This window comes from Vespa crabro, chromosome 9 (assembly GCF_910589235.1).
Source record: "Vespa crabro chromosome 9, iyVesCrab1.2, whole genome shotgun sequence".
Classification (NCBI taxonomy): domain Eukaryota; kingdom Metazoa; phylum Arthropoda; class Insecta; order Hymenoptera; family Vespidae; genus Vespa; species Vespa crabro.
Window position 1 is genome coordinate 2,397,501 of NC_060963.1, and position 25,000 is coordinate 2,422,500.

Below are 25,000 nucleotides of genomic sequence, written 5' to 3' on the forward strand. Positions count from 1 at the left end.
CTCACAAAATTATTGATATAACAATATTCTTTTTTCTTTCATCTTTCATAGATTCAAGAAAAAACATTCCCTCCAAATCTTCCACTGATTCAAATCAGCCATCACCGGCCAGCCAATCGGCTGCCATCATATACGAAACAATTTACAGTCGATCATGTGGAATCAACGTAAACGAGAAGAAGATACGAAAGAAAAAGAGCGAAAAGTAATCTCGAAAAGTCCCATTGAAAATGATCTACAAAGTAAGATTAAATTCCCACGAGGGTTGACGGTGAAGATAGGGGGGAAGGAATGAAATAGTGTAAGGACTCTCTCGTCCTCCTACTCTTCCTCCTCCTATTTCTATCCACCTTCGGGCGATCCGTGAAGAAACTTGAAGAGAGAGAGAGAGAGAGAGAGAGAGTGACCGTCTTTATAAACAAAGTTGTACTGTCGCAGGTGTGCCAGTAAAATTTTCTCGGGTAGACGTTTAAAGGATTTCCTGAAAATTACAGCGGTCTTATTTATCGTTTCTAGCCCGTGGCTTACAATCTCTCCGATCATTTATTATCTCTCTGTTCGTCGCCGTTCTAATGCTTTTTCTCTCCAAACCTAAACTCCTTCCCCTTCTCCTCCCTCGCCTCCCCTCCCACCCCACCTACCACCGATGTCTATGCCTTTAGATCGTTAAGATCCACTACCAACCATTTTCAAACTTCTCTCGATTATACTCTATCCTTTTATTTATTTATTTATTTATTTATTTATTTATTTATCTTTCATTTATTTGCTCATTTATTTTTATTTTTATTTATTTGTTCACATTTCTTTTTTGTTTTTAACCCAATGAACAAACGACCTCGAGAAATACGAAAGGAAATTGAAACGGCGGAAACCGGTTTCTCTATTCCCGCCAATTTCGATCGGTAATCGCGTTTTCTACGCTCATTTAATTTTCTCTCTCTCTCTCTCTCTCTTCTATTCCTTTCACGATAACGTTGTTTATAAATCCTGAAAAATAGAAAGAAAGAAAGAAAGAAAAAAAAAGAAAAATAGAAAGAAAAGGAAAATAGGAAGAGTCTTGATTCCACTTGATTTGTTCCTCGTGAAAAAAAGAAAAAAAAAAAAAAAAAAAAAATAAAAAAAGGAAAAGAAAAAGAAAAGATAAGGAAAAAAAAGGTCGTAACAACATAAAAAAAACAAGATAAAAAAAGGGATAAAAAAAAAAAGGATGGAGTTGTAAATTACTATGATCTTTTGAGGACTCCTTTTGGATTATAACCCGTGAATCCTAGCAAAGATCTCTATTAATTCAAACGAGGCATGCACTGTATATGTATGTATGTGTGCGTGTATGTTGGAGAGAGTTATAGAGATAGAGAAAGAGAGATAGATAGATAGATAGATAGATAGAGAGAGAGAGAGAGAGAGAGAGAGAAGTACCGGCTGACGGGAAAATCGTCGTAAATTCCAGAGGCATTGCGAGCGTTAATCCGTGCGTGTCAGAGACATTAACAGCCTAATGGCCGGTAAAGCATCTTGACACGAGAAACATCCGAAATCTCTTCAGTACATACCACATATTATATAATAACTTCGATTTAGTCCTTTGAAGGATATAAATATTTAAACTAAGCTAAACGACTTCGAGAAGATTGAAATTTCAATCGATCATGTGCATACAAACAAATATGTATGTATGTGTGGTGTGTATGTAAAGAGAACTAAAAAAAAAAAAACGTTTGAAATAATGTAAAAAAGAAAAGATGAAAAAAAAAAAAAGAAAAAAAAAAAGGAAAAGAAAAAAATTTACTTTTATTATTCTCATTATATTTTCATATTATATTTTGCATTTTCATGCGTAATATAAATATATGTTGTATATTTATTATAATTATTTAGATAAAAAAAAAAAAAAAAAAACTAAAAAAAAATAAAAAAAAAAAATTGTACGTATATAATATTTTTATATATTTTATATATATACATATATATACTCAATATTTTATTGAAAAAAAAAAGAGAGAAAAAAAATAAATAAAAAGAATATCTATACCAATTGAACTCAATATACGTTCTATGTCACTTGATCGGTGCTTTAGAATATGTCGGACACGTTTGCAACTGATGATGGATCACCGTTTTTATCCTGCAAATGTCGTTAATTCGTACAATGTACAGCGACATTAAGCCCGCTTTCCTTTTTTTTTTTTTTCTTTTCTTTTTTTTTTCTGGAAAAGCTTCCGTTCTCACCATTAAGATCGTATTGGTTACACTTTATTATCACCATCATCATTATCATTATCATCATCTTTTTCTTCTCTTTTCTCTTTTTTTTTTCTTTTTTTTTTTTTTTTTACTTTCTCATCTTTGAAAGAAGTTCATCCATCAAAGCCGAGAAAGCGAATCGATCGTTTAAAAAATAAATAAGTAGTACATACATACATATATACAAACATATATATATATATATATATGTATATATGTATAGATATATCGTTGAATTCGAAATATTATTGGAGCAATTTGATCCTTTCGAATTATTCGTTATCTATAATATTAATAATTAGATAAAAATCGACGTTAGTTTTGTTGTTTCTTATTTTAACAGTCACGCTTCATTTTACACGAATAAATTCATTTGAGATAAAAGAAAAAAAAAAAAAAGAAAAAAAAAAAGATGATAGAAGAGAAAGAAAAAAACGGAGCTCGACCGCATCTTTTTATCGTCGCGCTAGGGGCAAAAAAAAAAAGAGAGAAAAAAGAAAGATACAAAGAAAAAAAAAAAAAGAAAAAACTTAGGCGATTTCGAAAGTCTCAGTCTCTCTCTCTCTCTCTCTCTCTCTCTCTCTCTCTCTCTCTCCCTCTCGTCTCGACTGAACTATACATATGTACTTACAAACATCTACATACATACGTAAGAACGAGAGAAGGAATCTTGACGTCGGGAGAGTCTCGATTCTACTTTTTGTAGGAAAAGGAAAAATAGGGAAAAAATAGAGAAAGAGGATAAAAAAAAGGATGCGGGGGAAGGGAGGCAAAAAGGTAGGGGGAAAGAAAAAGACGAAGTCGTTGAAAAGTCGGATCTCGAGTACGTCGTGAATAACGTCGAAAAGCGGTAGCAGCAGCAGCAGCAGCAGCAGCAGCAGCAGCAGTAGCAGTCAGCAACAGCAACGTCATCGTCGTCTTTTGCAGGCATAGAAAATTTATTCGAGACGACGTTGAGAAAGACTTTCAATGCTTGACGGAATATCTTAAAAGAAGGAAGATAAAGAAATAAGGAGAAAGACAGAGACAGAGAGAGAGAGAGAGAGAGAGAGAGAGAGAGAGAGAGAGAGAGAGAGAGAGAGAGAAAACATATCAAAATCTTAGCAACGTATCCACAAGACGATCGCAAAAACATTTTCTTCGATTTTGTATTCCAGAATTGAAATTGAATAGAAGAAGTGAGTGAGGGAGTAGGAGGAATGAGAAATAGGGGGAAGGGATAAGGAGATAAGGTAGTAGGAAGACGCGACGACGATGAGTATTTGTAACAAAAGCATTTACGAGATTATGAGACACCCTCTTGGCTTTTACTCGCGCCCCAACCATAATCTCGCGGAATTTCAATTTTACATAACCCTCGGAATAATCGAAAATAATTGAAATTCCGTGATCCAATGCGATTCGCATAACTTTCGTCGCAGCTCGTCGACCTAAAAATTCCATCCTACAACGGCTACTTTGTGAATCTACATTATTACCATTACTATTACTATTATTATCACCATCTTCACTTACTACTATTACTACTACTACTACTACTTAGTAGTATTATTATTATTATTATTATTATTATTATTATTATTATTAATTTTATCTACTATTTAATATCACTAGTATAACCGTAATTATCGTGTCATCGCAATATCATGCCAACAATATTCTATCACTAATAATACCAACGTAACCAAATGATTTGTTCTCGTTCACGCTCGTGAATCTTATCGGTATTCAAGAAAAAAAAAAAAAAAGAAAAGAAAAGAAAAGAATAAAAGAAGAAGAAAGTGTAACATTCACGATCAAAATGCTTTTTATATGACTAAATATATCTCTCTGGTAATCTATCCCATATTTTTCTCTATGAAAGAACGATGTTAAAAAAAAAAAAAAAAAAAAAGAAAGAAAGAAAAGAAAGAAGAAGAAGAAAAAAAAACTTATCGTCACGCTTTTTCCTTTTCTTTTCTTTCAATTTTTATCAATATCAATTCACTCATACTTAAGCAAAATTCCATGGTAAAATTTCGTATGATAAATGTCAAAGGCATACACGTATATTATCGTAAAATGTGACCCCGTTTTACGTTTGCTCCACCTTCTACCCTCCCCATCTCTCCCATCCCACTTCTCTCACTATCTTTCTTACTTGGTATTCTCCCTCCCTCCCACCCTCTCTCTCTCTCTCTCTTTCTCTATATCTCTCTCTGTGGGACCGAAAACCACGGGACATACGAATGAAACAAAACTATAACCACTTCGTCACATAACCGCATTCGCGTAACCACGATTGTTTCGTGCCCCCTTTACGATTTTATTACATTTACAAGTGCACGCTTAAACTCATAGAGGGGCGTGCATTCAAGTGACTACGACGATTAAAGTGCATCTAATGCGGCCAGGAGAGCAACCGTTCGAGTGGCTCTCGTTATCTCAAACTCGATCATCGACCCATCAAGATCAGCCTGACTTAACGATGCGGTCTCGTTGATATCGAATGTTAAACTTATAAAAGAGTGAAAAACATAGAAATAGAGAGAGAGAGAGAGAGAGAGAGAGAGAGAGAGAAAAGAAAAAGAAAAACAAATAAACAAGTAGAAAAATAAAAAAAAGAATTTCCACAAACATTTGTACGTTCTTCGAAATATAGATTTTCGAAAGGAAAAACCTCGTTCCATTTGTGTTTGCGATATTTCACGTGGATGGTTTACCGGTGGTAAAGTTTACATCAGAGTATAAAATGCTCGGATTTATGATCTACGGGGCAAGAAATTGTTGAACCTCAGGGAAAAAAGAAAGAGAAAGAGTAATAGAGAGATAAAGATAGATAGATAGATAGATAGATAGGTAGGTAGAGAGAGAGAGTGAGAAAGAGAGAGAGAGAGAGAGAGAGAGAGAGAGAGAGAGAGAAAGATGGAACGAGTGGTCGTTAATGCGAAAGGAGATTTCGAGTGCATTGCGGTAGTCTCGGGGCTGCATCTTCGTGTAATTAATGGTCGAGATGGAACTGGTAGGGCCTACTGGTTGGTTGAAGGGTGTGTATGAGAGAGAGAGAGAGAGAGAGAAAGAGAGTAGGGCTGGAAGTGGTTGATGGTTCTCACGAAGAGAAAGGGAAGACGAATTTGCGAAGTATCTCTTTCTATCTCTCTCTCAATTTCTATATCTATCTATCTATCTTTCTATGTCTCTCTCTCTCTCTCTCTCTCTCTCTCTCTCTCTCTCTCTCTCTCTTGCTTCATTTGTGATCGAGTTATGGACGTAGCGAGCTGGAAATGCCATTACCCTTGATGTTCGATTTCGAACACCTCTTACCTACAATTAAAATTGTTAAGACGAGGATTGTACATAGATATATGCTCTATAAAAAATTCGATACTCTTGGTAGATCGAATTTTGCACGTTATTACAAACGTTATTCTATACTATTGTATATTTTTTATCTCTTGTTTTTGATAACATACACATATATATATATATATATTATATATATTTCAAGAAGAAAAGAAAACAAGAAAAAAGTCAATTACATCGCGTTTACCTTTTGTAGAATTGGCTTTGTTAACGAGTGTTTTTATTTCGTATTAATTTAAAAAAAAAAAAAAAAAAAAAAAAAGAAAGAGAGAGAGAGAGAGAGAGAGAGAGAAAGAAAAAAAGAAAGAAAGAATGAAACAAAGAATGTGAAAAGAGTTTTACAAAAGGTAGGATAATATCGATCGATCGACATTAAAAGTTACCTTCGTACAGCAATATTAACGTTCTATAAATACTTTTTTTTGTGTAAGAATAAAAGAGAAAGAAAAAAGAGAAAGAGAAAGAGAAAGAAGAGAGAGAGAGAGAGAGAGAAAAAGCTTGAAATTTAATTTTATCGCGAACCGTAATAATAATAATGATAATGATAATGATAATGATAACAATAAACACGACGGAAGTGGAAAGGCATATGCGTTCTTCCAGGAGGATGGATTCCTCTCTAATAATAATTTCTCTCTCGTCACGTTTTCTCGTTGTAATCATTTCGTTTGTTACCATTTAATCCAAATTGTAACACGACTTGTGTTCCGACACAGAAAATATAAATTAATTGTAAGATTAAAATACGAAACACATGTGTATTGCGTTCACATATAATATATATATATATATATTTTTTTAGAGTTTACGTTTGAATAAATTTAACGAATATTTTTATTCTCTATAAACGGAGTTAAAATTCATTCACCATTATAACGAATTGTAATGGCACGAATTGGCTGGGAAGAAGTTTTAGAAGTTATACCCTTGTCTCACCGATGAACCAACCTTGGAAAGCACGGCAAGTAATTTTAGTCGTTGCTTTGAAGTTGATTTTTTACTGTCTAAATTGAATATCGGTGATTAGTTAACCAGCGGTTTGATCAAATAAATTCGATGAAGGAGAAGAAGATGCTAACTTATTTAACATCGTCCGTACGATTTATAATTTTTCTATTTCTTTTTCTTATCTCCTTCGAGTTATCGTACGAAACAAAAGAGACGAAGAAAAGAAAAAGAAAAAGAAAAAACAAAAAGATGTGACGTGTGTGTATGTCGCATAAGAAAAAAAAAAGAAAAAAAAGAAAAAAAAGAAAATAAATAAAAAGGAAAAAAAAAACAGATTAAGGATCGTAATAAATGTATGAGATAAATATGCATATACACAAAACGTATACACACACACACGCGCGCGCCCACGCATGCATTCATGCATACTATACAAAGAGAAAAGTCATAGCTCATATGTTTGGATTAGTATGTCCCTTTTTCCACATTCCAAGGTTCAAACTTCTCGTTCACACTTCGTACGAACATTCGAGCAATCCTCCCTGCTGGCTATTTACAGACCACGCGTAATACCTATTCAGACATGTCAAAAGCCAAAAAGAGAGAGAGAGAGAGAGATAGATAGATAGATAGAGAGAGAGAGAGATAGAGAGAGAGAGAGAGAGATGTATATATGTATACGTGTATATAAGTATACAAACATACAAATACATAGATAGATAGACGGACAGAGAGGAGGATGTACTTTGTAAGCGAGCTTGTTCAAATTTAGCAGTTCGTTGTATAAATATATCCTTGTGTTATTAGCACGCTTTCGAAGCTTTACATGACGATCCTTATCCTTCTCACTGACTCATTCACTCACTCTCTCTATCCCTCTCTATCTCTCTTTTCCCCCTTCTCTTTCGCAACTTAAAGCAGGTTTACACGTGTATTTTCCGGGACCCTTCAAAGGGACATACCCAATCAGTCTTTGAACGTCACCAGAGAGGATTTTCCTTTTCACAAGAGAATATTTGGGATATTATCTTTTTCGTTTCTACGTCATATAATGAATAGGAACGCTTTAAGGGATCTGTCTTGTGTTTTGGAACTCTCCAAAAATTGATATTCTTTTTTACTTCCTTTTTTTTCTTTCCTTCTTTCTTCTTTTTCTTCTTTTTTTTTTTTTTTTTTTTTTTTTTTTTTTTTTTTTTAATATTTCTCTTTGAAAATTGTATTTGTAAAAAGAAAAAAGAAAAAAGAAAATAATTTAAAACTTTGAAAAGTCTTTTAAATCATCCAACGTTATAAGGCTTTAATGTGACAACTGTCGCAACGTTTGCTCTCTCTCTCTCTCTCTCTCTCTCTCTCTCTCTCTCTCTCTCTCTCTCTCTCTCTCTCTCTCTCTCTCTCTCTCTCTCTCTCTCTCTCTCTCTCTCTCTCTCTCTCTCTTAAAACACGTGTCTCTTTACTGAGGACATCAATTAAACGCATCTTTCTGCAAATATCATTTTTTAAATTGATCAATCTATATTGATCGATATTCTTTAAATTATACTTTTTTTTTCTTTTTCTTTTCTTTTCTTTGTTTTTTTTTTGATTTTTTTGTTTTTCGCAAAAAACGAACTTGTAATATTTCGAGCTTTTATCAAATTTACTGATTTTTAAAGAGAACTGCAATTGTGCAAAACTCGGTCAAAAAAAAAAAAAAAAGAAAAAGAACAAAAAGAAAAAAAAAAAAAGAAATATGTTCAACCTTGAAATGTCAGAAAATGATTAAAATGATTTTTCACTTTTGTAAATTCATTTCACCGAAAATTTCGTACAGTTTACAAATATTCTCGTTTCTTTTTTTCTTTTTCTCTTTTCTCTTTTTTTTTTTCGTTTCAGATTTACAATCGCGTGACTGTATATGTTCCAACGTTAAAAAAAAAAAAAAAAAAAAAATCTTCTCGAGTGTAATCATTAAAAAATCGACACGGACGCTTTCGATAATTTAATAGAAAAGAAAGAAAAGAAGAAAAGAAAAAGGAGAAAGAAAAAATAAAAAAGAAAAAAACCTTCCTCTATAACAATACCAAAATGGAAATCCCTTACCCGCGAACAAAGTATTTTTTTTTCTTTTTAGTAAAAAAAAAAAAAAAAAAAAAACAAAAACAAAAACAAAAACAAAACAAAATAAATGGAACAATCTAAGAACTTTTTTTAGAGTTATAAAAAAAAAATTTTTTTTTCAAACGCATTGCTATTAAGCTATTATGTTTTTTGCATTGTGTTAAAGCCTTTGTTTCATGGAATATTTCGTATAGAGATCGTTCGTACAAATGTTCTATATAGCGTCCCTATCCCTATTGCCCGTATACTACATTTATCACTTTACTTTGACGAAAACAATATTCGTACATACGACAAATCCTTTCGACAATGTTAAAATTATTTAGTATGTTGTTATTGTTATTATTAATGTTTCTAATTTTTTCTTTTTTTTTTTTTTTCGAATTTTTGATCTTAAGATGTAACACTTGTAAGTTATAATGGTGGTAACCACATCAAGGACAAATCCTTGGCATTTGAATCAAGCCAGGGTCCCCCGTCCCGCCCCTACTATTCTCGCTCAATATGGTCTCTCTCTCTCTCTCTCTCTGTCTCTCTGTCTCTCTGTCTCTCTGTCTTATTATGACATTCGTGGTTCGTGTTATGCGGACAACGGTGGCATCGCATTCGAATGTAGAATATCCTCTCAGCAATTTCAGGGTCCACGCTGGGCCAGATTTTCGGGATTGTCAACACGCCTGTTTACTCGTATGCCTGTCAAGAACGGCCTAAACTCAATATGCGACTGACATATACACATCATATTCCAAATATTTTACTTTTCTCACCTAACCCATTATTATCTATAGTCAATCGTGATATTAATCGAATAACTATTGTAATTTTAACCCTAAATAAATATAGATGTACGTAATAATAATAATAATTATTATTATTATTTTTCTATATCTAAATAATAATTATAATTAAATATAAAAATAAAATTATTAATAATATCTTTTCTCTAAGTTATTGTTAATAATATTAAACGATATCATTATATAATAATTAAACTCTTATACTTTTAATTGTAAGATTATATATTTAATTATTCGATTGCTATGGTAATTCTAACGATTCATTAAAAAAAAAAAAAAAAAAAAAAAAATCCATAATGGATTTATAAAATTATCGCGAAGTAATAATCAAAATTATAAAAAGAAAAGTGAAAAATATAGAGTTTATGTTGATGTTCATTCGAACGGTAAGTTTACGTGAACCTAGTAAAGAAGATAACAACTCCGGTATGGTCTAGTGGCTAGGATACCTGGCTCTCACCCAGGAGGCTCGGGTTCGATTCCCGGTACCGGAAGTAAAAATTTTTTTTTCTTCTTTTTCTTTTCTTTTTTATATTCATTCTTCACAATAATTTCATAAAAAAAAAAAAAAAGAAAAAAAATACATACATATACATAATTTTCTTAATAAATAGATCATATTTTTATTTGATGTTAATATTCTTACTATTTTTCGTCGCTCTCGTAAAATCGTAAATTCTGTAAATTAAACGTTATTACAAAAGAAAAAGAAAAAGAAAAAAGAAAAAAAAAGAAAAAAGTAATATAATTTTATTGAATATAATTGTATGAAATTAAATCATATATACGAGATTTAATAATATTACGAGATATTTTGACGTAAGATACGCCCTAGAATATTTTAATTCTCTATAATGTTTCATTATATAATCATGAATTTAATTCATTTATCGACTAACAGTAAGTTAAAATGATAATGGAGCCCCGTTTTCGAAGAACGACGAGAAAGATGTCCTCGATACGTGGTGTTATATCAAAGATAAAGAGAAAGTAGGGGGATGAATGAATGAAAGAGAGAGAGAAAGAGAAAGAGAAAGAAAAAGAGAAAAGAAGAAGAATAGCCTTACTTTATGAAGCATACATAATTTCCCGAGCACAACTCGATCGCTTGTTATCGCAAGAAAATGGCTCGTCTAATTTAATCAACGTAGAGAATGAGAAGAAGGAAAAGCTCCATTTTACGGTCTAAGAATATGAATGGAAAGCCCGAAGTGTAAAAATGTGATAGGGACGTAAATATACGTTTCAACGTGAAGCTCGAATAATTAACGTAGTTCACTATCTAAATGAACGTGGAACTGAAAAGGGTTGTGAAAGAAATGCCAGGGGAGTCCTCGATGTCTCTTCATTTTTCTTTTTTTTTTTTCTTTTCTTTTTTTTTTCTTTTTCTTTTTCTTATGCCCCTTAATTTATTTATTTTCCTTTCTTTCTTTCTTTCTTTCTTTCATTCGTTTGGCACGTACACGCTGTGTTAACTGGTAAACAAAAGACCAAGAATTCTATTATAAAAACATTTCGTAGAAATTAAACGACAGAAAATAATGCATATATTCCACGGCTGATCAACATTTTATATATATATATATATATACTTGTATATACATACTTGTGTATATTTTAATATACTTATATATATAAGCCTTTAATATAATAATACTTGTATTATTATATTATTATATTAAAGGCAATAGAAAAATGAAAGAAAATAGTGATATCCGAGCAATATACAATATATGTACAAATGGAGATGAGGTTGAGCTAAATAAAAATTGTTTATATTAAAAATCCCTAAACAATTTTTACAAATCTTTCATTTCAATTACTTCTTTTTTAGACGTTTCAAGCGCCCAAATTATAATCTGAAAAAAAAAATCATCGAAAAATTTCTGGCAAAGAAAAAAAAAAAAAAAAAGATTGATTTCTAAAATCACATAAAAAATTTTTACCCACCCTATATATCCCACATATATATCACTTGTAAAGTCATCGTGATTTGCGGAAGGATCATCTTCGCTCTATTTGCTCTATCTCGTTCCCATGGGAAGAGAAAAGAAAAAAAAAAGAAACTTATTTGTTCCTGCTTGATCCCTGGATTTTGAGGATATAAGAAAATTTACACGAAAGAATAATTTGATATGATAAAATTCATATAAATATATATATATATAATTTAAAAAAAAAATTGTATTTATTTAATAAAACTTTATATATATATATATATATATATATATATATATATATATATATATTGTTTAATAAAAATATCACGTTAACATCAAAGATATAAAGTAATCATTCGTTGGTACTTATACATATTTTCTTCCAATCCTTTCCATAATCCGGTATGGTCTAGTGGCTAGGATACCTGGCTTTCACCCAGGAGGCTCGGGTTCGATTCCCGGTACCGGAAAAGGATATCTTTTTTTCTTTTTTTTTTTTTTCCCTTTCAAATACAATAATTTTACGTTTCCTCATAAAAATTATATTCAAATCTAACATAATTAATAATTTTCAAATTTTAATCGATTAATTGAAATCAAACATTAATAAGAGACAATCGATGCGTAATACGGTTCACACGCACACACATATATATATATATATATATTTTTTTTTTTCTTGTGAATTAAAATATTAAAATATACATATTTTATGAATAAATCGTGACGTTGAATACGAGTGACATAGAATAAAATTTGATTGTTAAAAAAAAAAAAAAAAAAAAAAAAAATATATATATATATATATATAAAAATAAAAAAATGAAGATAAATGAAATATACATATATATATATATATGTATTTTTTTTTAAATAACTTACTCGAAAGAAAGAGATCCTGGAGGGCCTGGGCAGCCTGACAAAGGAGAGCCCAGGTTTCCGCAGCAGCGAGACCCGTACCTCGCAAGGCAAGAACATCTCCGGCAACTACAGCGAGCCCTGCGCCTCCTCCATTGACGTCCGTTGGCATTCTAAAAGTCAGATAGAACATTGCCATCATCATAACATATTATAATATATCTAATACCTTTCAATGTAAAACATAGATATATGAGAATTGAAAAATAAATAATAAAGAAGAACCCATCGATTATTGACGAATCGATTTATTATATTGACATAAAAATAATATTACGTTATCATTACTTCTTTCATGATTATTATTTTTTTATTAGAATATTAAAAAAGATTCTCATTAGTATTATTAACAGAGAAAAAGAGAGAAAGAGAGAGAGAGAGAGAGAGAAAGAGAGAGAAAGAGAGAGAGAGATAGAGAGTATACTATTCTTATAACTGATTGTACCACGAACATATAAACATTTCAACAAATAATAATAATATTAATAATAATAATATTAATAATAATAATAATAATAATGTATATAATATATAAAATATATATATTTTTTAATAATATATATTAAATATTATATTAAATATTATCCCTTATAAAAATATCGACAATGATAGAATTTATTTGTTAAACACTATATTATAATTATTAGCACTTTGAACTCGATTATTATAATATAAAATATTATTTTAAATTAGTTTGAAGAAAAAAAAAAAAGAAGAAGAAGAAGAAGAAAAAGAAGAAGAAGTAGAGAAATATTTAATCATTGTTCGTATATATCGATTATCCTTACAAACACGTGTAGAAACGTGTCACACAGGCCAACGTGGGAACAAGTGAATGCAAACAAGTTGGAGGCGTGCATATTGAAGGTGTATCGAAAGAGAGAGAGACAGACAGAGTGAGAGAGAGAGAGAGAGAGAGAGAGAGAGAGAGAGAGAGAGAGAGAGAGTCCCGTGTTTATTTCCCTACGTTCCTTTGTTTGACGGGGGGGCCGCCTTTTGCTCTACTTTAGTTCTACGATGCGATGAGAAAGGAGACCATAGCTCTATGTTCAAAGTACATATGTATAATACATACATACATATGTACATGCATACATACCTTTGATATTTTAAACACAGTGAACTTTTTCAAATAATACGATTGCATTAGCAAGGGTACATAATTCAAGTACGATTGTTATTGTTAAAAAATCTTTTGGAAATTTAATTACTTCAAAATTATAATTAACGGTATCAATTAATATATAAATAAGTATATATATATATATATATATATATATATATATATACACTTTTTGTTGTTGTTAGTAAAAGAAATAAGATTTCAAAATATGACCCCCCATCTGATAATAAATGAGGCCCCAGTTTGCCCCCTTATGATAAATGCGGCCCTGTCTGAATCGCTACTCTCATCGTGAAGATAAAACTTTCTCAAAACTTTCAATCCTCGACTGAACTGTTCCACTAAGAATCTAGGAAAGATTATTTCGCTTAAGGAATTCGCCTAGTCTCATGTTAATTAACGTTTTCGTTATTACGTCGTTGAGAGAACTTTTATTTTTATTGGAATATTTATCATGACTTTTCTCTCAACGAGATCACTGAAATTATAAACTCAGTATTATTATTATCATTATTATTATTATTATTATTATTATTATTATTATTATTATTATTATTATTAGTATTGTTTATGTTTTCTCGGATAACCAAGTAAACCGATCCTTAAAAGCATTTATAGGAACGAATATAATATAGAGACATAATAATTATTATCATTAACATTATTATCATTATTATTATTATTATTATTATTATTATTTTATTTTATAAGTTCTTAGATATCAGTATTATTACTAATTATTATTATTATTGTTGTTATTATTATCACTATTGTTACAATTGGTAATAAAGCAAAAAATCAAAAGTTTACCACTGAAAAGAAATATATGAAAAAAAAAAAAGTAAATTGTTAAAATTAACGAGCGTCCATGTGGTATTTCCCAATTCTTTTTTTTCTTTTTTTTTTTTTTTTGAAATCGTCAGAACGAACACTTTGAACGTCGAATGCAACGCAGTCCTCTCATCGGGTTATCCGACGTAGCCGACGTCAACTCGATTAGAATCGATCGGCCGTTTTCACGGCGTTCAACTCGACGAAATTAAACGCGATCTACTCCTACTCTTCTTCCGTCGGCCCCCTTCCCTCAATCTATCCTCCCCTCAGCTCCTCTACCTACCCTAGAATCTCCAAAATCATGACGAATTCCGTTTGTATTCCACGAAAATTGGACGGACACGGTCGATTTCTCATTGATAATAATTTCGTTTATTGAAACGTCGATACTTCGCATTTTTCATAAACTCTCTTTTTTTTTTCTCTCTTTCGATAATCATTTGCAAATACATTTAAAAAGAGAGAGAGAGAGAGAGAGAGAGAGAGAGAGAGAGAGAGGGAGGGAGAGAAATTATTTAATAAAAAAAGAAAGAAAATAATCGATAAAAATCGATTAGAAGAATGAAACAACAAAGTCGATAAATTTTAAAAGAATAGAAACGCGTAAGGATAAAGAAATTTAGACGAGATATTCAGACGAGAAATTTAGACGAGAAATAGAAAGAGAGATAGAAAACGGGGAAGACAAAAAAAAAATGGATCGATAAAAAAGTAATCGATTAGGAGAATCGGATAACAGGGTATCAATAAATTTTAATTGAAGTGACAAGGATAAGAGTAAAGAAATGTGATAAAAAGAGAAATTAAAAAAAAAAAAAAAAAAAAAAGAAAAAGAAAGAAAGATGCCCGATTGAGATAGCGATAAAGAAGAAAGAGACGGAGAAATAATGATAGAGAAAGAAAGATTAGTAGGAGATAAATGACAGTAGTTTAATACCATAGAAAAGTTAGCAATTAGAAATTAATTAAAGATCGATTAGTTCTCGTCGGGAGTTCACGAACTATATCTAATTTTGTGAAATCGCATAAAACGTGAAACTCGATTCGAAATCGGACGATTTTATAGTATCGAGTTCTCTCTTTTTCTCTCTCTCTCTCTCTCTCCACCCCCTCTCTCTCCCCCCCCCTCTCTCTCTGTCTGCAACCCAACGAATAATTGTCACCAACCGGCGTTACTATCATGTTTCTATTCTCAATCATTAATTTTTTTAATTATTCGATTCATTCTCCAAATTCGATTATAATTGTAAATTAACACGTTAATATCGAAATTGTAATAATTAACTTTGTAATTCGAATGTTAATATTCAATCTAATACTATAATCGTATTAAATGATATACGATATATATATATATATATATATATATCGCGTATATGACGATATCGATTATACCGCGGGGGCAGATGGAGGGATGGGAGGAGGGGGTGGAGGGAGGTAAGAGGACGTTTTAATCCGATTTTTTCGTTTTTAGGTCGATCGAATATTCTCTTCGGAACGTTCTCGTGTCCATTGTCAAGAAAGCGAGGATAAGAATATATACATATATATCTATCTATCTCTATGTATATATACATATATAAACACACACATACATACATATTTATATATGTATATATATATATATATATATATATGTATCTGTGTGTATGTATGTATGTATGCATATTGGGATTCAAAAATTGGACCTTTAAAACGGTACTACCGAAGGGCAGGGCGTGTATATTAAATTTGTTAGACACTATCAGCTATAACACACTCACACTCCCACACCTATATATACATATATATATATATATATATATATATATATATATATATATATATATATATATGTATATAGGTATATTGTAAAAGATATCTGTACATAAGCTTGCCCTCGATTTATCTACAACACCGATATACCTTTGGCTGACAAAAAGAGAAATTTCAATTCGACCTTCCTTGTTCAACGAGCCAGAGTAGTCTGTAACGTTCAGAAAAATTTGTACAAACATCATCAATGATGAATACACTTGAGCCGTATGCGTGAACACACACACACACAGACACATATACATGCGCGCGTACGAGTACAGAACATATATAATACTCACCCTTAAGTATATAGTGTATATAACTTTCATCATAATGTTTTTTATTTCGTATTTCTTTTTGTCCTTCTCTCTTTCCTTTTTTTCTTTTCTTTTCATTTTTCTTTTTTCATTTTTTTCTTTTTTTTTTCTTTTCTTTTTTTTTTTTTCATTTTTTTTTCATTTTTTTTTTTAATGAGAGGAAAAAACATGAAAATTTTTCGACGCACCCGAGCACAATTCGTTTCATCTATTCTTTCTCATTCTTTCTCTGCGTATGTATATTCGCGTACATGAGTATGTACCTGTGTCTGTGTCTGTGTCTGTATCTGTGTCTATGTGTGCCTGTCTGCATGTCCGCGTACATGTAAATCATCTAAGCGTATTTTTCAACTCCAATAAACCGTCGACTTCAAACGGGAAGCTATTTCGAAAAGATCAAATTCATACGCATTTAAACATTTATACATATCATATATGTATATATATATATATATATATATATATATATATATATATATATATATAAAATATATAAGTATTATTATATATATATATATAAGTACGTCATAGATATTCCATATGTTTTTCTCTTTCCTTTTTTATCCTTTCTTTTTTTTTTTTTATCTAAACATTCAAGCATAAGAACGTAATTACCAATGTTCGAATATATGTGTGTGTGTGTGTGTGTGTGTGTACTTATGAATGGAACTTGTATTTTTATATCAGTTTATGATAATTTATTTTTTTGGTAATATAAAAAATCACATATTTGAAATGTGCACATACACGCACGAACGCGCTGATAATGTTCATTTTCATATTATTTATTTCTATTAGTATATAATATTTAATGTCAAATAAAACATAATTTTTTTATCGATATTTGATACTTTTGATGTATACGTTCGTTCTTTATTTTTTCTTTTTTTTCTTTTTTTTCTTTTTTTTTCTATACTATTCTTTTTCGTTTTTCTTTTTTAATTTTTATTTAAATCATTTATTATCAATGATAATAATATTAATAAAAATTAATGTATAAATCAAATAGTTGATTTAAAAAGTAACAATATATAAATTTTTAATTGTTTAAATTAATTAAAATTTGTTTTCCTCTATGCGTTCTTTCGTAATTAAAATACGTCATTCGTAGAAAGTATTTGTACAACGAGTATGCATAACGAAAGTAAGAATTTTAACGAGACACAGTGTACGTATGGATGTAACAACTCACGTTCCAAAGAAACCAGACGAAAGAGATATATACTACTTTTGCCTATTTTGGATCGGGTTCGAGTAACTTTCTTTACGCTTCGCTAGCGGAAAACGCGTTTACACGACTTAATGCAGAAACGTAAAAGCGCGCGCGCGCGCACGAGCGCACTTATATACAAACGCAAAAAGGACGTGACTTCCTTCTTTGCTAATCGTACCGTAGCGAGAAACGATCTGGGAAAAATTCGCTTATTACTGTTAGAGAAACTAGACAAAGTTTACGAACGACCGACAATCTTATTTTTCTTCGAACGAAAACAACCCCCTTCTCGATCGATTCAAGAAAAGAAAATAAATAATTCGTTCGATGGATATAACGAATTTTTTTTTCTTTTTTTTTTTTTTTCTTTTTTTTTTTCTTCTTCCTTACATATATTTCATATTTAATAAACGTGAAAATAATTCGAGTCGATTAATACGTCCCTTTATTCTTCAATGAATTACACATATATAGAAATAAATAAATAAAAAAAAAAAAAAAAAATTATAAAAATTTCGTCAAATGTCTCGATTCAATATATATAACACATTTTTCGTATCATTATATATATATATATATAATTTTTACAATACAATGTTCGTATATATGTGTATAAATGTATACGTGTAAAAAAAATTTTTCAAACAATCCAAAATGTTTGATGAAACGAAGAAATTTAAAAGGGAAAGAAAAACAAAGGAGAAGAAAAAAAAAGAAAGAAAATAAAAAAAAAAAAAAAGACCCATAAAACTATAAAATGTAAAAGGCCGATATTATGTAAAAAGGATTAAAGATTCCAATTTTTCTGAAGGGCAAGAAAAAAAAAAAAAAGAAAAAAAAGAAAAAAAAATGAAAGAAAATAGAAGAAAAAAGAAAGAAAGAAAAAAAGAAGAAAAAAAAACAGAAAAGGAAAGATCAAGTAAGACTCGAAAAAATATTATCCAAAATATTATTCAAAATATTATTCAAGAATTAATAAAACAAAGAATTCGACCGAGAGAACTCAAATAACAATTGTCAATTGTCAATTTGTTCGACAAAGATAAATAATTTATTTATATTTACCAACCTTAAACATTGTCGATAGGCGTGTCGTAACGCGGCGGCGTTCTAGCCGTGATGATCTCGTGAGGTGCAAAAGGTGGGGGCCGAGTGCCTGGTAGATAATAGACGAAGCAAGATACTCCAATGAGGAAGAGGAAAAACAGGAACACGAGATCGAACATCAATAGGGAGTTCAAGATCATCAATTGCATCGTGTGTCTCTTAATACTATGAACACCACCACCATTACCATATCACACGTACGAGTGATGACGACGAAGAGACGTTGTAAAGCACGCACTTACATATATATGTATATATATGTGTGTGTGTGTGTGTGTGTGTGTGTACGTATGAGAAGGATATAGAACGATGATGATAACAAAAAAAAAAAGAGAGAGAGAGAGAGATACGTACGCACACACACGTATTTATAATGGAATCGTTTTATTATTTTTCTTTTTTAATTTTATTTCTTTTTTTTTCTTCTTCTTCTTTTCTTTTTTTTTTTTTTCCTGTATTTCTTACTATTCGTTACGCTTTTAAAGTTCACAGTAAATTTAACACTTATTCATGCTCCACCACTTGGTCATTTTCTTCGTCGTCACCCTGCCAATAAACTCTCTGATCTTTTTTCTTCTTCTTCTTCTTCTTCTTCTTCTTTTTTTTTTCTATGTCTTTTTCCACTTCTCTCTCTCTCTCTCTCTCTCTCTCTCTCTCTCTCTCTCTCTCTCTCTCTCTCTCTCTCTCTCTCTCTCTATCTCTCTACCCCTCTACTTTTCTATCTCTTTCTCTCGAATGACTCGGAAGAAAATTCAAGATTCATCGGCGACTACCTTCGGAATAAAAAGTTAATGTCAATTCCGTAATATCTCTACGTCTATAAGAAACGAGCTGTGTTCATATTTCTAATGAGAATATTCACTTTTACATTTCAATTATTCTCCCATTGATATATTACCGAAAATAATATATATTATTCGTCAATCAATGCAGTATATCAAATAGTAAAAATCTATATTTAATAATCTGTATAAAAATGAATCACTTGTTGAATTGAAATGAAATAAAAATTTTCATGGAAAAAGAAAGGAAAAAGAAATTAATTGAAATTAAATGAAAACTTTAATTCAATCCTTCTTCTTGGAATATTAACGTTGACTTTTTTTTTTCTTTTCCTGTCTCTTCTCTCTCTTTTTTTTTTTTTTTTTTTTTTTTACTTTTTTCTCCCTCCCACCCTTTACGAAAGATTTAACGAACGATTTTCAAGTTAAAGAAGAACGTAATATGATTGGAATCTTTTCAAAATTTTCTAAAAAAAAAAAAAAAAAGAAGAAAAAAAACAGATGACAGAGAATGTACTAAAAACAGATGACAGAGAATGTACTAAAATCGTAATTGAATGCGATTGGATCGGAGGATGGGGGGAGGAGGAGGTTGGGGTCGCTTAAACGCCGGATATTATCGACACTTCGAGGCAACGAGATAATCGAGAGGATTCTACTTTTGATTTGTAAGATCGGATGACCCTAGGGATTACGAAACGGCATATCGATTGTTTCGAAACAGTTCTTGCGTGTTATTCGCCACCCTCGATATTTACCACCCTCACACACATAGACTCTACATCTCCCCTTTTCCATGATGATCACTTTGTCGATAAATTAATGCGATAGAATTGTCTCCTTGTTATCGATTTCGTTTGTTATGTTATGCGTTTACAATCAATAACCACGAACTGATGGATGAAATTATTATTATTATTATTATTATTATTATTATTATTATATATATATAGTCTTTATATTTATATAATTTGTGGATATGTCAGATATCCTTTAATCGTTAGTCATGCTTGTTCGTTTCGTGGTATGCATGACAATGATAATATTATTGATTAAATTAATAAATTATATAAAAAATTATTAATTACAATATTACGAAATTAAATAAGTAAAGAAAGAAAGAAACAAACAAACAATGACAGAAAGAAAGAAATTCGGAAGACATTCGAGAGAGCAAAAAAAAATAAAAAAATAAAGGATTATTATTATTATTATTATTATTATTATTATTATTATTATTTTCTTCTTTTACTTTTTTTAATTCTATTATCCAATGTCGCATCAAACGTTTTTGCGTGGAAGTCAAAATGATGGGTTAATTAAAAAATGACAAAAATAAATAAATAACATTCCAGAGGAAAGAATAAATGGATGAGGGATTATTTATTTTATTTTATTTTATTTTTTTGTTTTTGTTTGTTTGTTTAATCCTATCATTCAATGTCACGTCAACAAACTCGTGTGGATTATTAACGTGAAGTAACAAACGAAAATTGCAAATTCATTATACACGTAATCATAACAATTGATACGTTATTTAGATAAAATTTAATTATCACGCCGAAGGATTATAAAATCTTATCATATTACTTTCGAAACGATATAAACAAATAAACAAATAAATAAATACATAAATAAATAAATTGATAGTGTAATTTTACTTCCCGTTAATAGCGAATGTTTCGAAGATGAACAAAATAATTTCATTTCGTTCCTTAACTTCTTCCGCTAATTCTCGTTCTTCTCGTAAAGAGTGAAACGATGCGATAAAATTGAACCACCAGAAAACTTTCGTGACAAGTTTGTGAGCCACATGATATGAACTTCTAAAAGAGTACAAAACGAGATCGAGAGACTTCGAGATCTTCGAAGGCACGATAAAGAGAAAAAGAGAGAGGAGAGAGAGAGAGAGAGAGAGAGAGAGAGAGAAAGGGAGTGAGGAACGACCTAATATATATAAGAAAAGGAGAGAATACAGTTGCAATGAAACTGTCTAGAAGAACCGAAAATAAGAACGGTCGAATGCGAAAGACAGGCTCCCGATCGACGATTAGTTTTATCGAGCGACCGAAAACTTTGTCCTTTGATACCTACAATTCACGTTTTTCTTTCTTTCTTTCTTTCTTTCTTTCTGTCTTTTTTGATTTCCTTTTTTCTTCTTTTCACGACATCCAAAGGTAGATCGTAAAGAGAGACATAAAACATAAAAAGAAAAAAAAAAAAAAAAGAGAAATCGCTCGTAACAGGAGGAACATATATATATATATATAAATAAATAAATAAATAAATAAATAAATAATAAATGAAAATCTTCACGCTTCACAATTTCACGATCTCATGCACTTTCCAATTAATCAAAAGTTTCAATTTATATATATATATATATATATATATATATATATATATATATAAAAGAAAAAAGAAAAAAGAAAACAAACTTTCGTGGAAAATGTGAAACATATAATTTTTTTAAACATAGAAATTATATTCAACGTATCGTCGCGATCTTTCGCTATCAATGTGCAAAACGATTTCACAATTCTTTTCAATCGGGATTAACAACAACGGCAAGTTTAATATTTTACACGGTTATATAGATTTCTATCGTATGAAACGAGCCTTTCTTTTAACGGGGCCAACGGGAACAATTTGCTCGGTAATAACTACGACTAAATGAACACGTAAATCATTAAAAATAATTTCTTTTTATTTTTTTTTTGCTCTCTTTTTTCTTTTTTCTTATTTCCCTATTCTCCCTCTCCCTCTCTCTTTTTCTCTTCTCATTTTTCCCTCTTGAAAGAGAAAGAAAGAGAGAGCGAGAGACCCCGAGAGAGAGAGAGAGAGAGAGAGAGAGAGAGATCAAGGAACCGTGAATGCGACGAGAGTTTGAACTCTTATGAGTTCTCAATGTTGACCTCGGAAGGCGGTGAAACGAATACGTACTTACGATGAAACGTCTTTGCTTCGGAAAAACCACGATCGAAATAGAAAAGTTTTGCTACGTTTTCCTCTCTCTCTCTCTCTCTCTCTCTCTCTCTCTCTCTCTCTCTCGCTCGCGCTTTTTTTTTTTATGATCATCGTCGTCGTCTCGTTAAGGCACTTGACATTATTTCTACGTCAAAGTTTCCTCTACTCGGCATCTACCCCGTCCTCATCGCGATTTCATATCGAAGGAGAATAAAGTCGAGGGATACTTTTCTTTTTTACACATTTTTTTTTTTCTTTTTTTTTCTTTTTTTTTTTTTTTTTTTTTTTTGAACCAAATCAATGTCCACTTTGATTCGTCGTGGACGACGAGGATCGCGAGATACACGAAAGAGAAGAGAGAGAGAGAGAAAAAAACAGAAAACAGAAAAGAAAAAGAGAGAGAGAAAAAAAATAATAATAAAACAAATAAGCTATAAAACGCCAATATCTATAGCAAGGCAAATCGTCGTAACGATTGATACCGATCGTTGATCGAATCGTAAAGATTAAAAGAAAATGAAGAAGGAGAAAAAAAAAAAAAAAGTAAAAGAAAAAGAAAAAAGAAAAAATGAAAAAAGAAAAACTTTATTGCCATCCGTCATCGGATTCGTTTCTCGTAATAATTTCAAATAGAGCATTATTCCCATTATTGAAATTTCCTGCCATTCGATGGACGCGAGCGCGCGCGCATGCGCCCACATATTCGCGGCTACAAATGCAACGCTCGATTTTCTGCTCATGCGGATCCCAAGGACGACGGTCAATGGGATTTTCGCGCACGAGCAACGTTCGAGGACGGAAATTCGCGAGATGACGTAATTTCCGACGTCAGGTCGTCTGGTAAACTTTCTCTCTCTCTTTTTCTCTTTTTCACACACACACACACACACACACACACACACACACACACACACACACATTACACACATACACACTTTCTCTCTATCTCTGTCTCTCAATCTCTCTCGTATTCTCTTTTTCTTTCTTTCTTCCTATCGGACATTCAACGAGCCTAAAAACAAATTGATCATTCGCCAATTGATCGATCGAAAGAACATATTGAAACGTATAAATGAAATAACATTATATCTTCATCGTTCATTATTATCCATATATAAAAGGGCTCATTAGAAATGAGATAATTAATTAATGAGATATTAGGATTACATTACGAGAAAATAAATCCCCTGTTCTAATGTCCTTTCTCTTTTAGAGAACAATTGCTAATGAAGCGATATGTCTATCGTTAGTTGATAGGAGAAAGGAAAAAAGAAGGAAGAAAGAAAGAAGAAAAAAAAAAAAAAAAAGAGAAAAGAAGAAAAAGAACTCAATAAAAAAAAAATTGTTCAATCCTTTGTCGAGCATGTCGGTTAATTAAAATTTCTAATAAATTTTCTTGTTTTTTTTTTTCTAATGCCTACACCCACACGCACGCACACACGTACTCATGTGCTTACAACAACAACATACGATTACGATAATAATGCAATTGCGGTGAACTTTTATTATGATTGGTCAAAAGAAAAAAAAAAAAAAAAAAAAAAAAAAAAAAAAGAAGAAGAAAAGAAAATAGAGAAAATAAATAGAGGCGGGAGAATGAGGGATAAGAGGGGGAAGAAGAAAAAAGGAGAATGAATATTACTTTTCATCCATAATAATCACCGTAATAAAATTGATAAACATTTCTGTGATAGATCTATGAATAGGTAGAACGTATTCGAAAGCATTACGGCAAATAAATGTGGAAGTGTATATGATGTTTGTTCACCAGCTGTTGTTGCCTGTTTCCAAGAGCAAAGCTTGACCGATCGCGTCCGTAACCCGATTGCGTTTTATGCATCTCAAGAAGCAATCCGTAGAAAATCCGCCGTCCTTGCTAATGTCAAAATTTGAAATAATACGAAATTGACGGCGCGCAATCGTTCCACCGTTGATATTATTCTTTAAGCGTTAACGTATACTTTTTCTTTTTATTTTTTTCCATTTTTTTTTTAATTTTTTTTATTTCTCATTCGCCAAAAAAATCTCGTCCGCTATAATTCTTGTATTATTATTATTATTATTATTATTATTATTATTATTATTATTATTATTTGTCGTTTGAACTATCGAACGACGGAAATGGACGAATATAATTTTTGGAGATTTTTGTAAATGATAAAAAAAAAAAATAAAAAAAAAGAGAGAGAGAGAGAAAACAAAGAAAAAAACAACATGACGTTTTGGTGTCACAAAAAAGAATTTGTTAAATTTTTCCCTTCGCATTAACGTTAAATCATTCGTAATTTTACGAAAGAAGAGAAAGAACAGGAATATGACCCTTTAAAATTTTTCTAAATGATCAAGGAATAAAGAAAAGAAATGAACAGGAGCAAAAAAAAAAAAAAAAAAACAAACAAACAAACAAAAAACACAAAAAAAGAAAAAAAACAGGACCAAGAAAAGAAGAGAGAAAAGGAAATAACAAAATGACGTCATAGACGGTGTCACAGTAAGAATTTGTTTACTTTTTCTTCGAATTAACATCGTGAATTTTTTAATGGACGTTTTAGCATTAGGCCAACGTTGCTC

General features: G+C 30.9%; 1 protein-coding gene and 2 non-coding genes across 8 annotated transcripts in view; 2 read left to right on the forward strand and 1 right to left on the reverse strand.

Annotated features, from left to right (window-relative positions):
• Window positions 1-25,000, reverse strand: part of LOC124426925 — a 79,421-nt gene that overhangs the window by 23,916 nt on the left and 30,505 nt on the right. For 2 of the 6 annotated variants that reach the window (XM_046969206.1, XM_046969201.1), the window contains exons 1-3: window positions 19,035-19,425; window positions 18,643-18,845; window positions 12,254-12,402 (exon numbers count right to left, since the gene is read on the reverse strand). In XM_046969206.1, coding sequence (XP_046825162.1) covers window positions 12,254-12,401 — 148 coding nt within the window. In that variant the 5' untranslated portion in view covers window position 12,402; window positions 18,643-18,845; window positions 19,035-19,425. Of the gene's footprint in view, window positions 1-12,253; window positions 12,403-18,642; window positions 18,985-19,034; window positions 19,426-25,000 lie in introns of those variants that run through there. The other 4 variants (XM_046969202.1, XM_046969203.1, XM_046969204.1 and 1 more) reach the window with 4 other exon arrangements.
• On the forward strand, window positions 9,854-9,925 carry Trnae-cuc. The gene has a single exon. It is a non-coding gene; the product is annotated as a tRNA-Glu (tRNA).
• On the forward strand, window positions 11,770-11,841 carry Trnae-uuc. Its single transcript has one exon. It is a non-coding gene; the product is annotated as a tRNA-Glu (tRNA).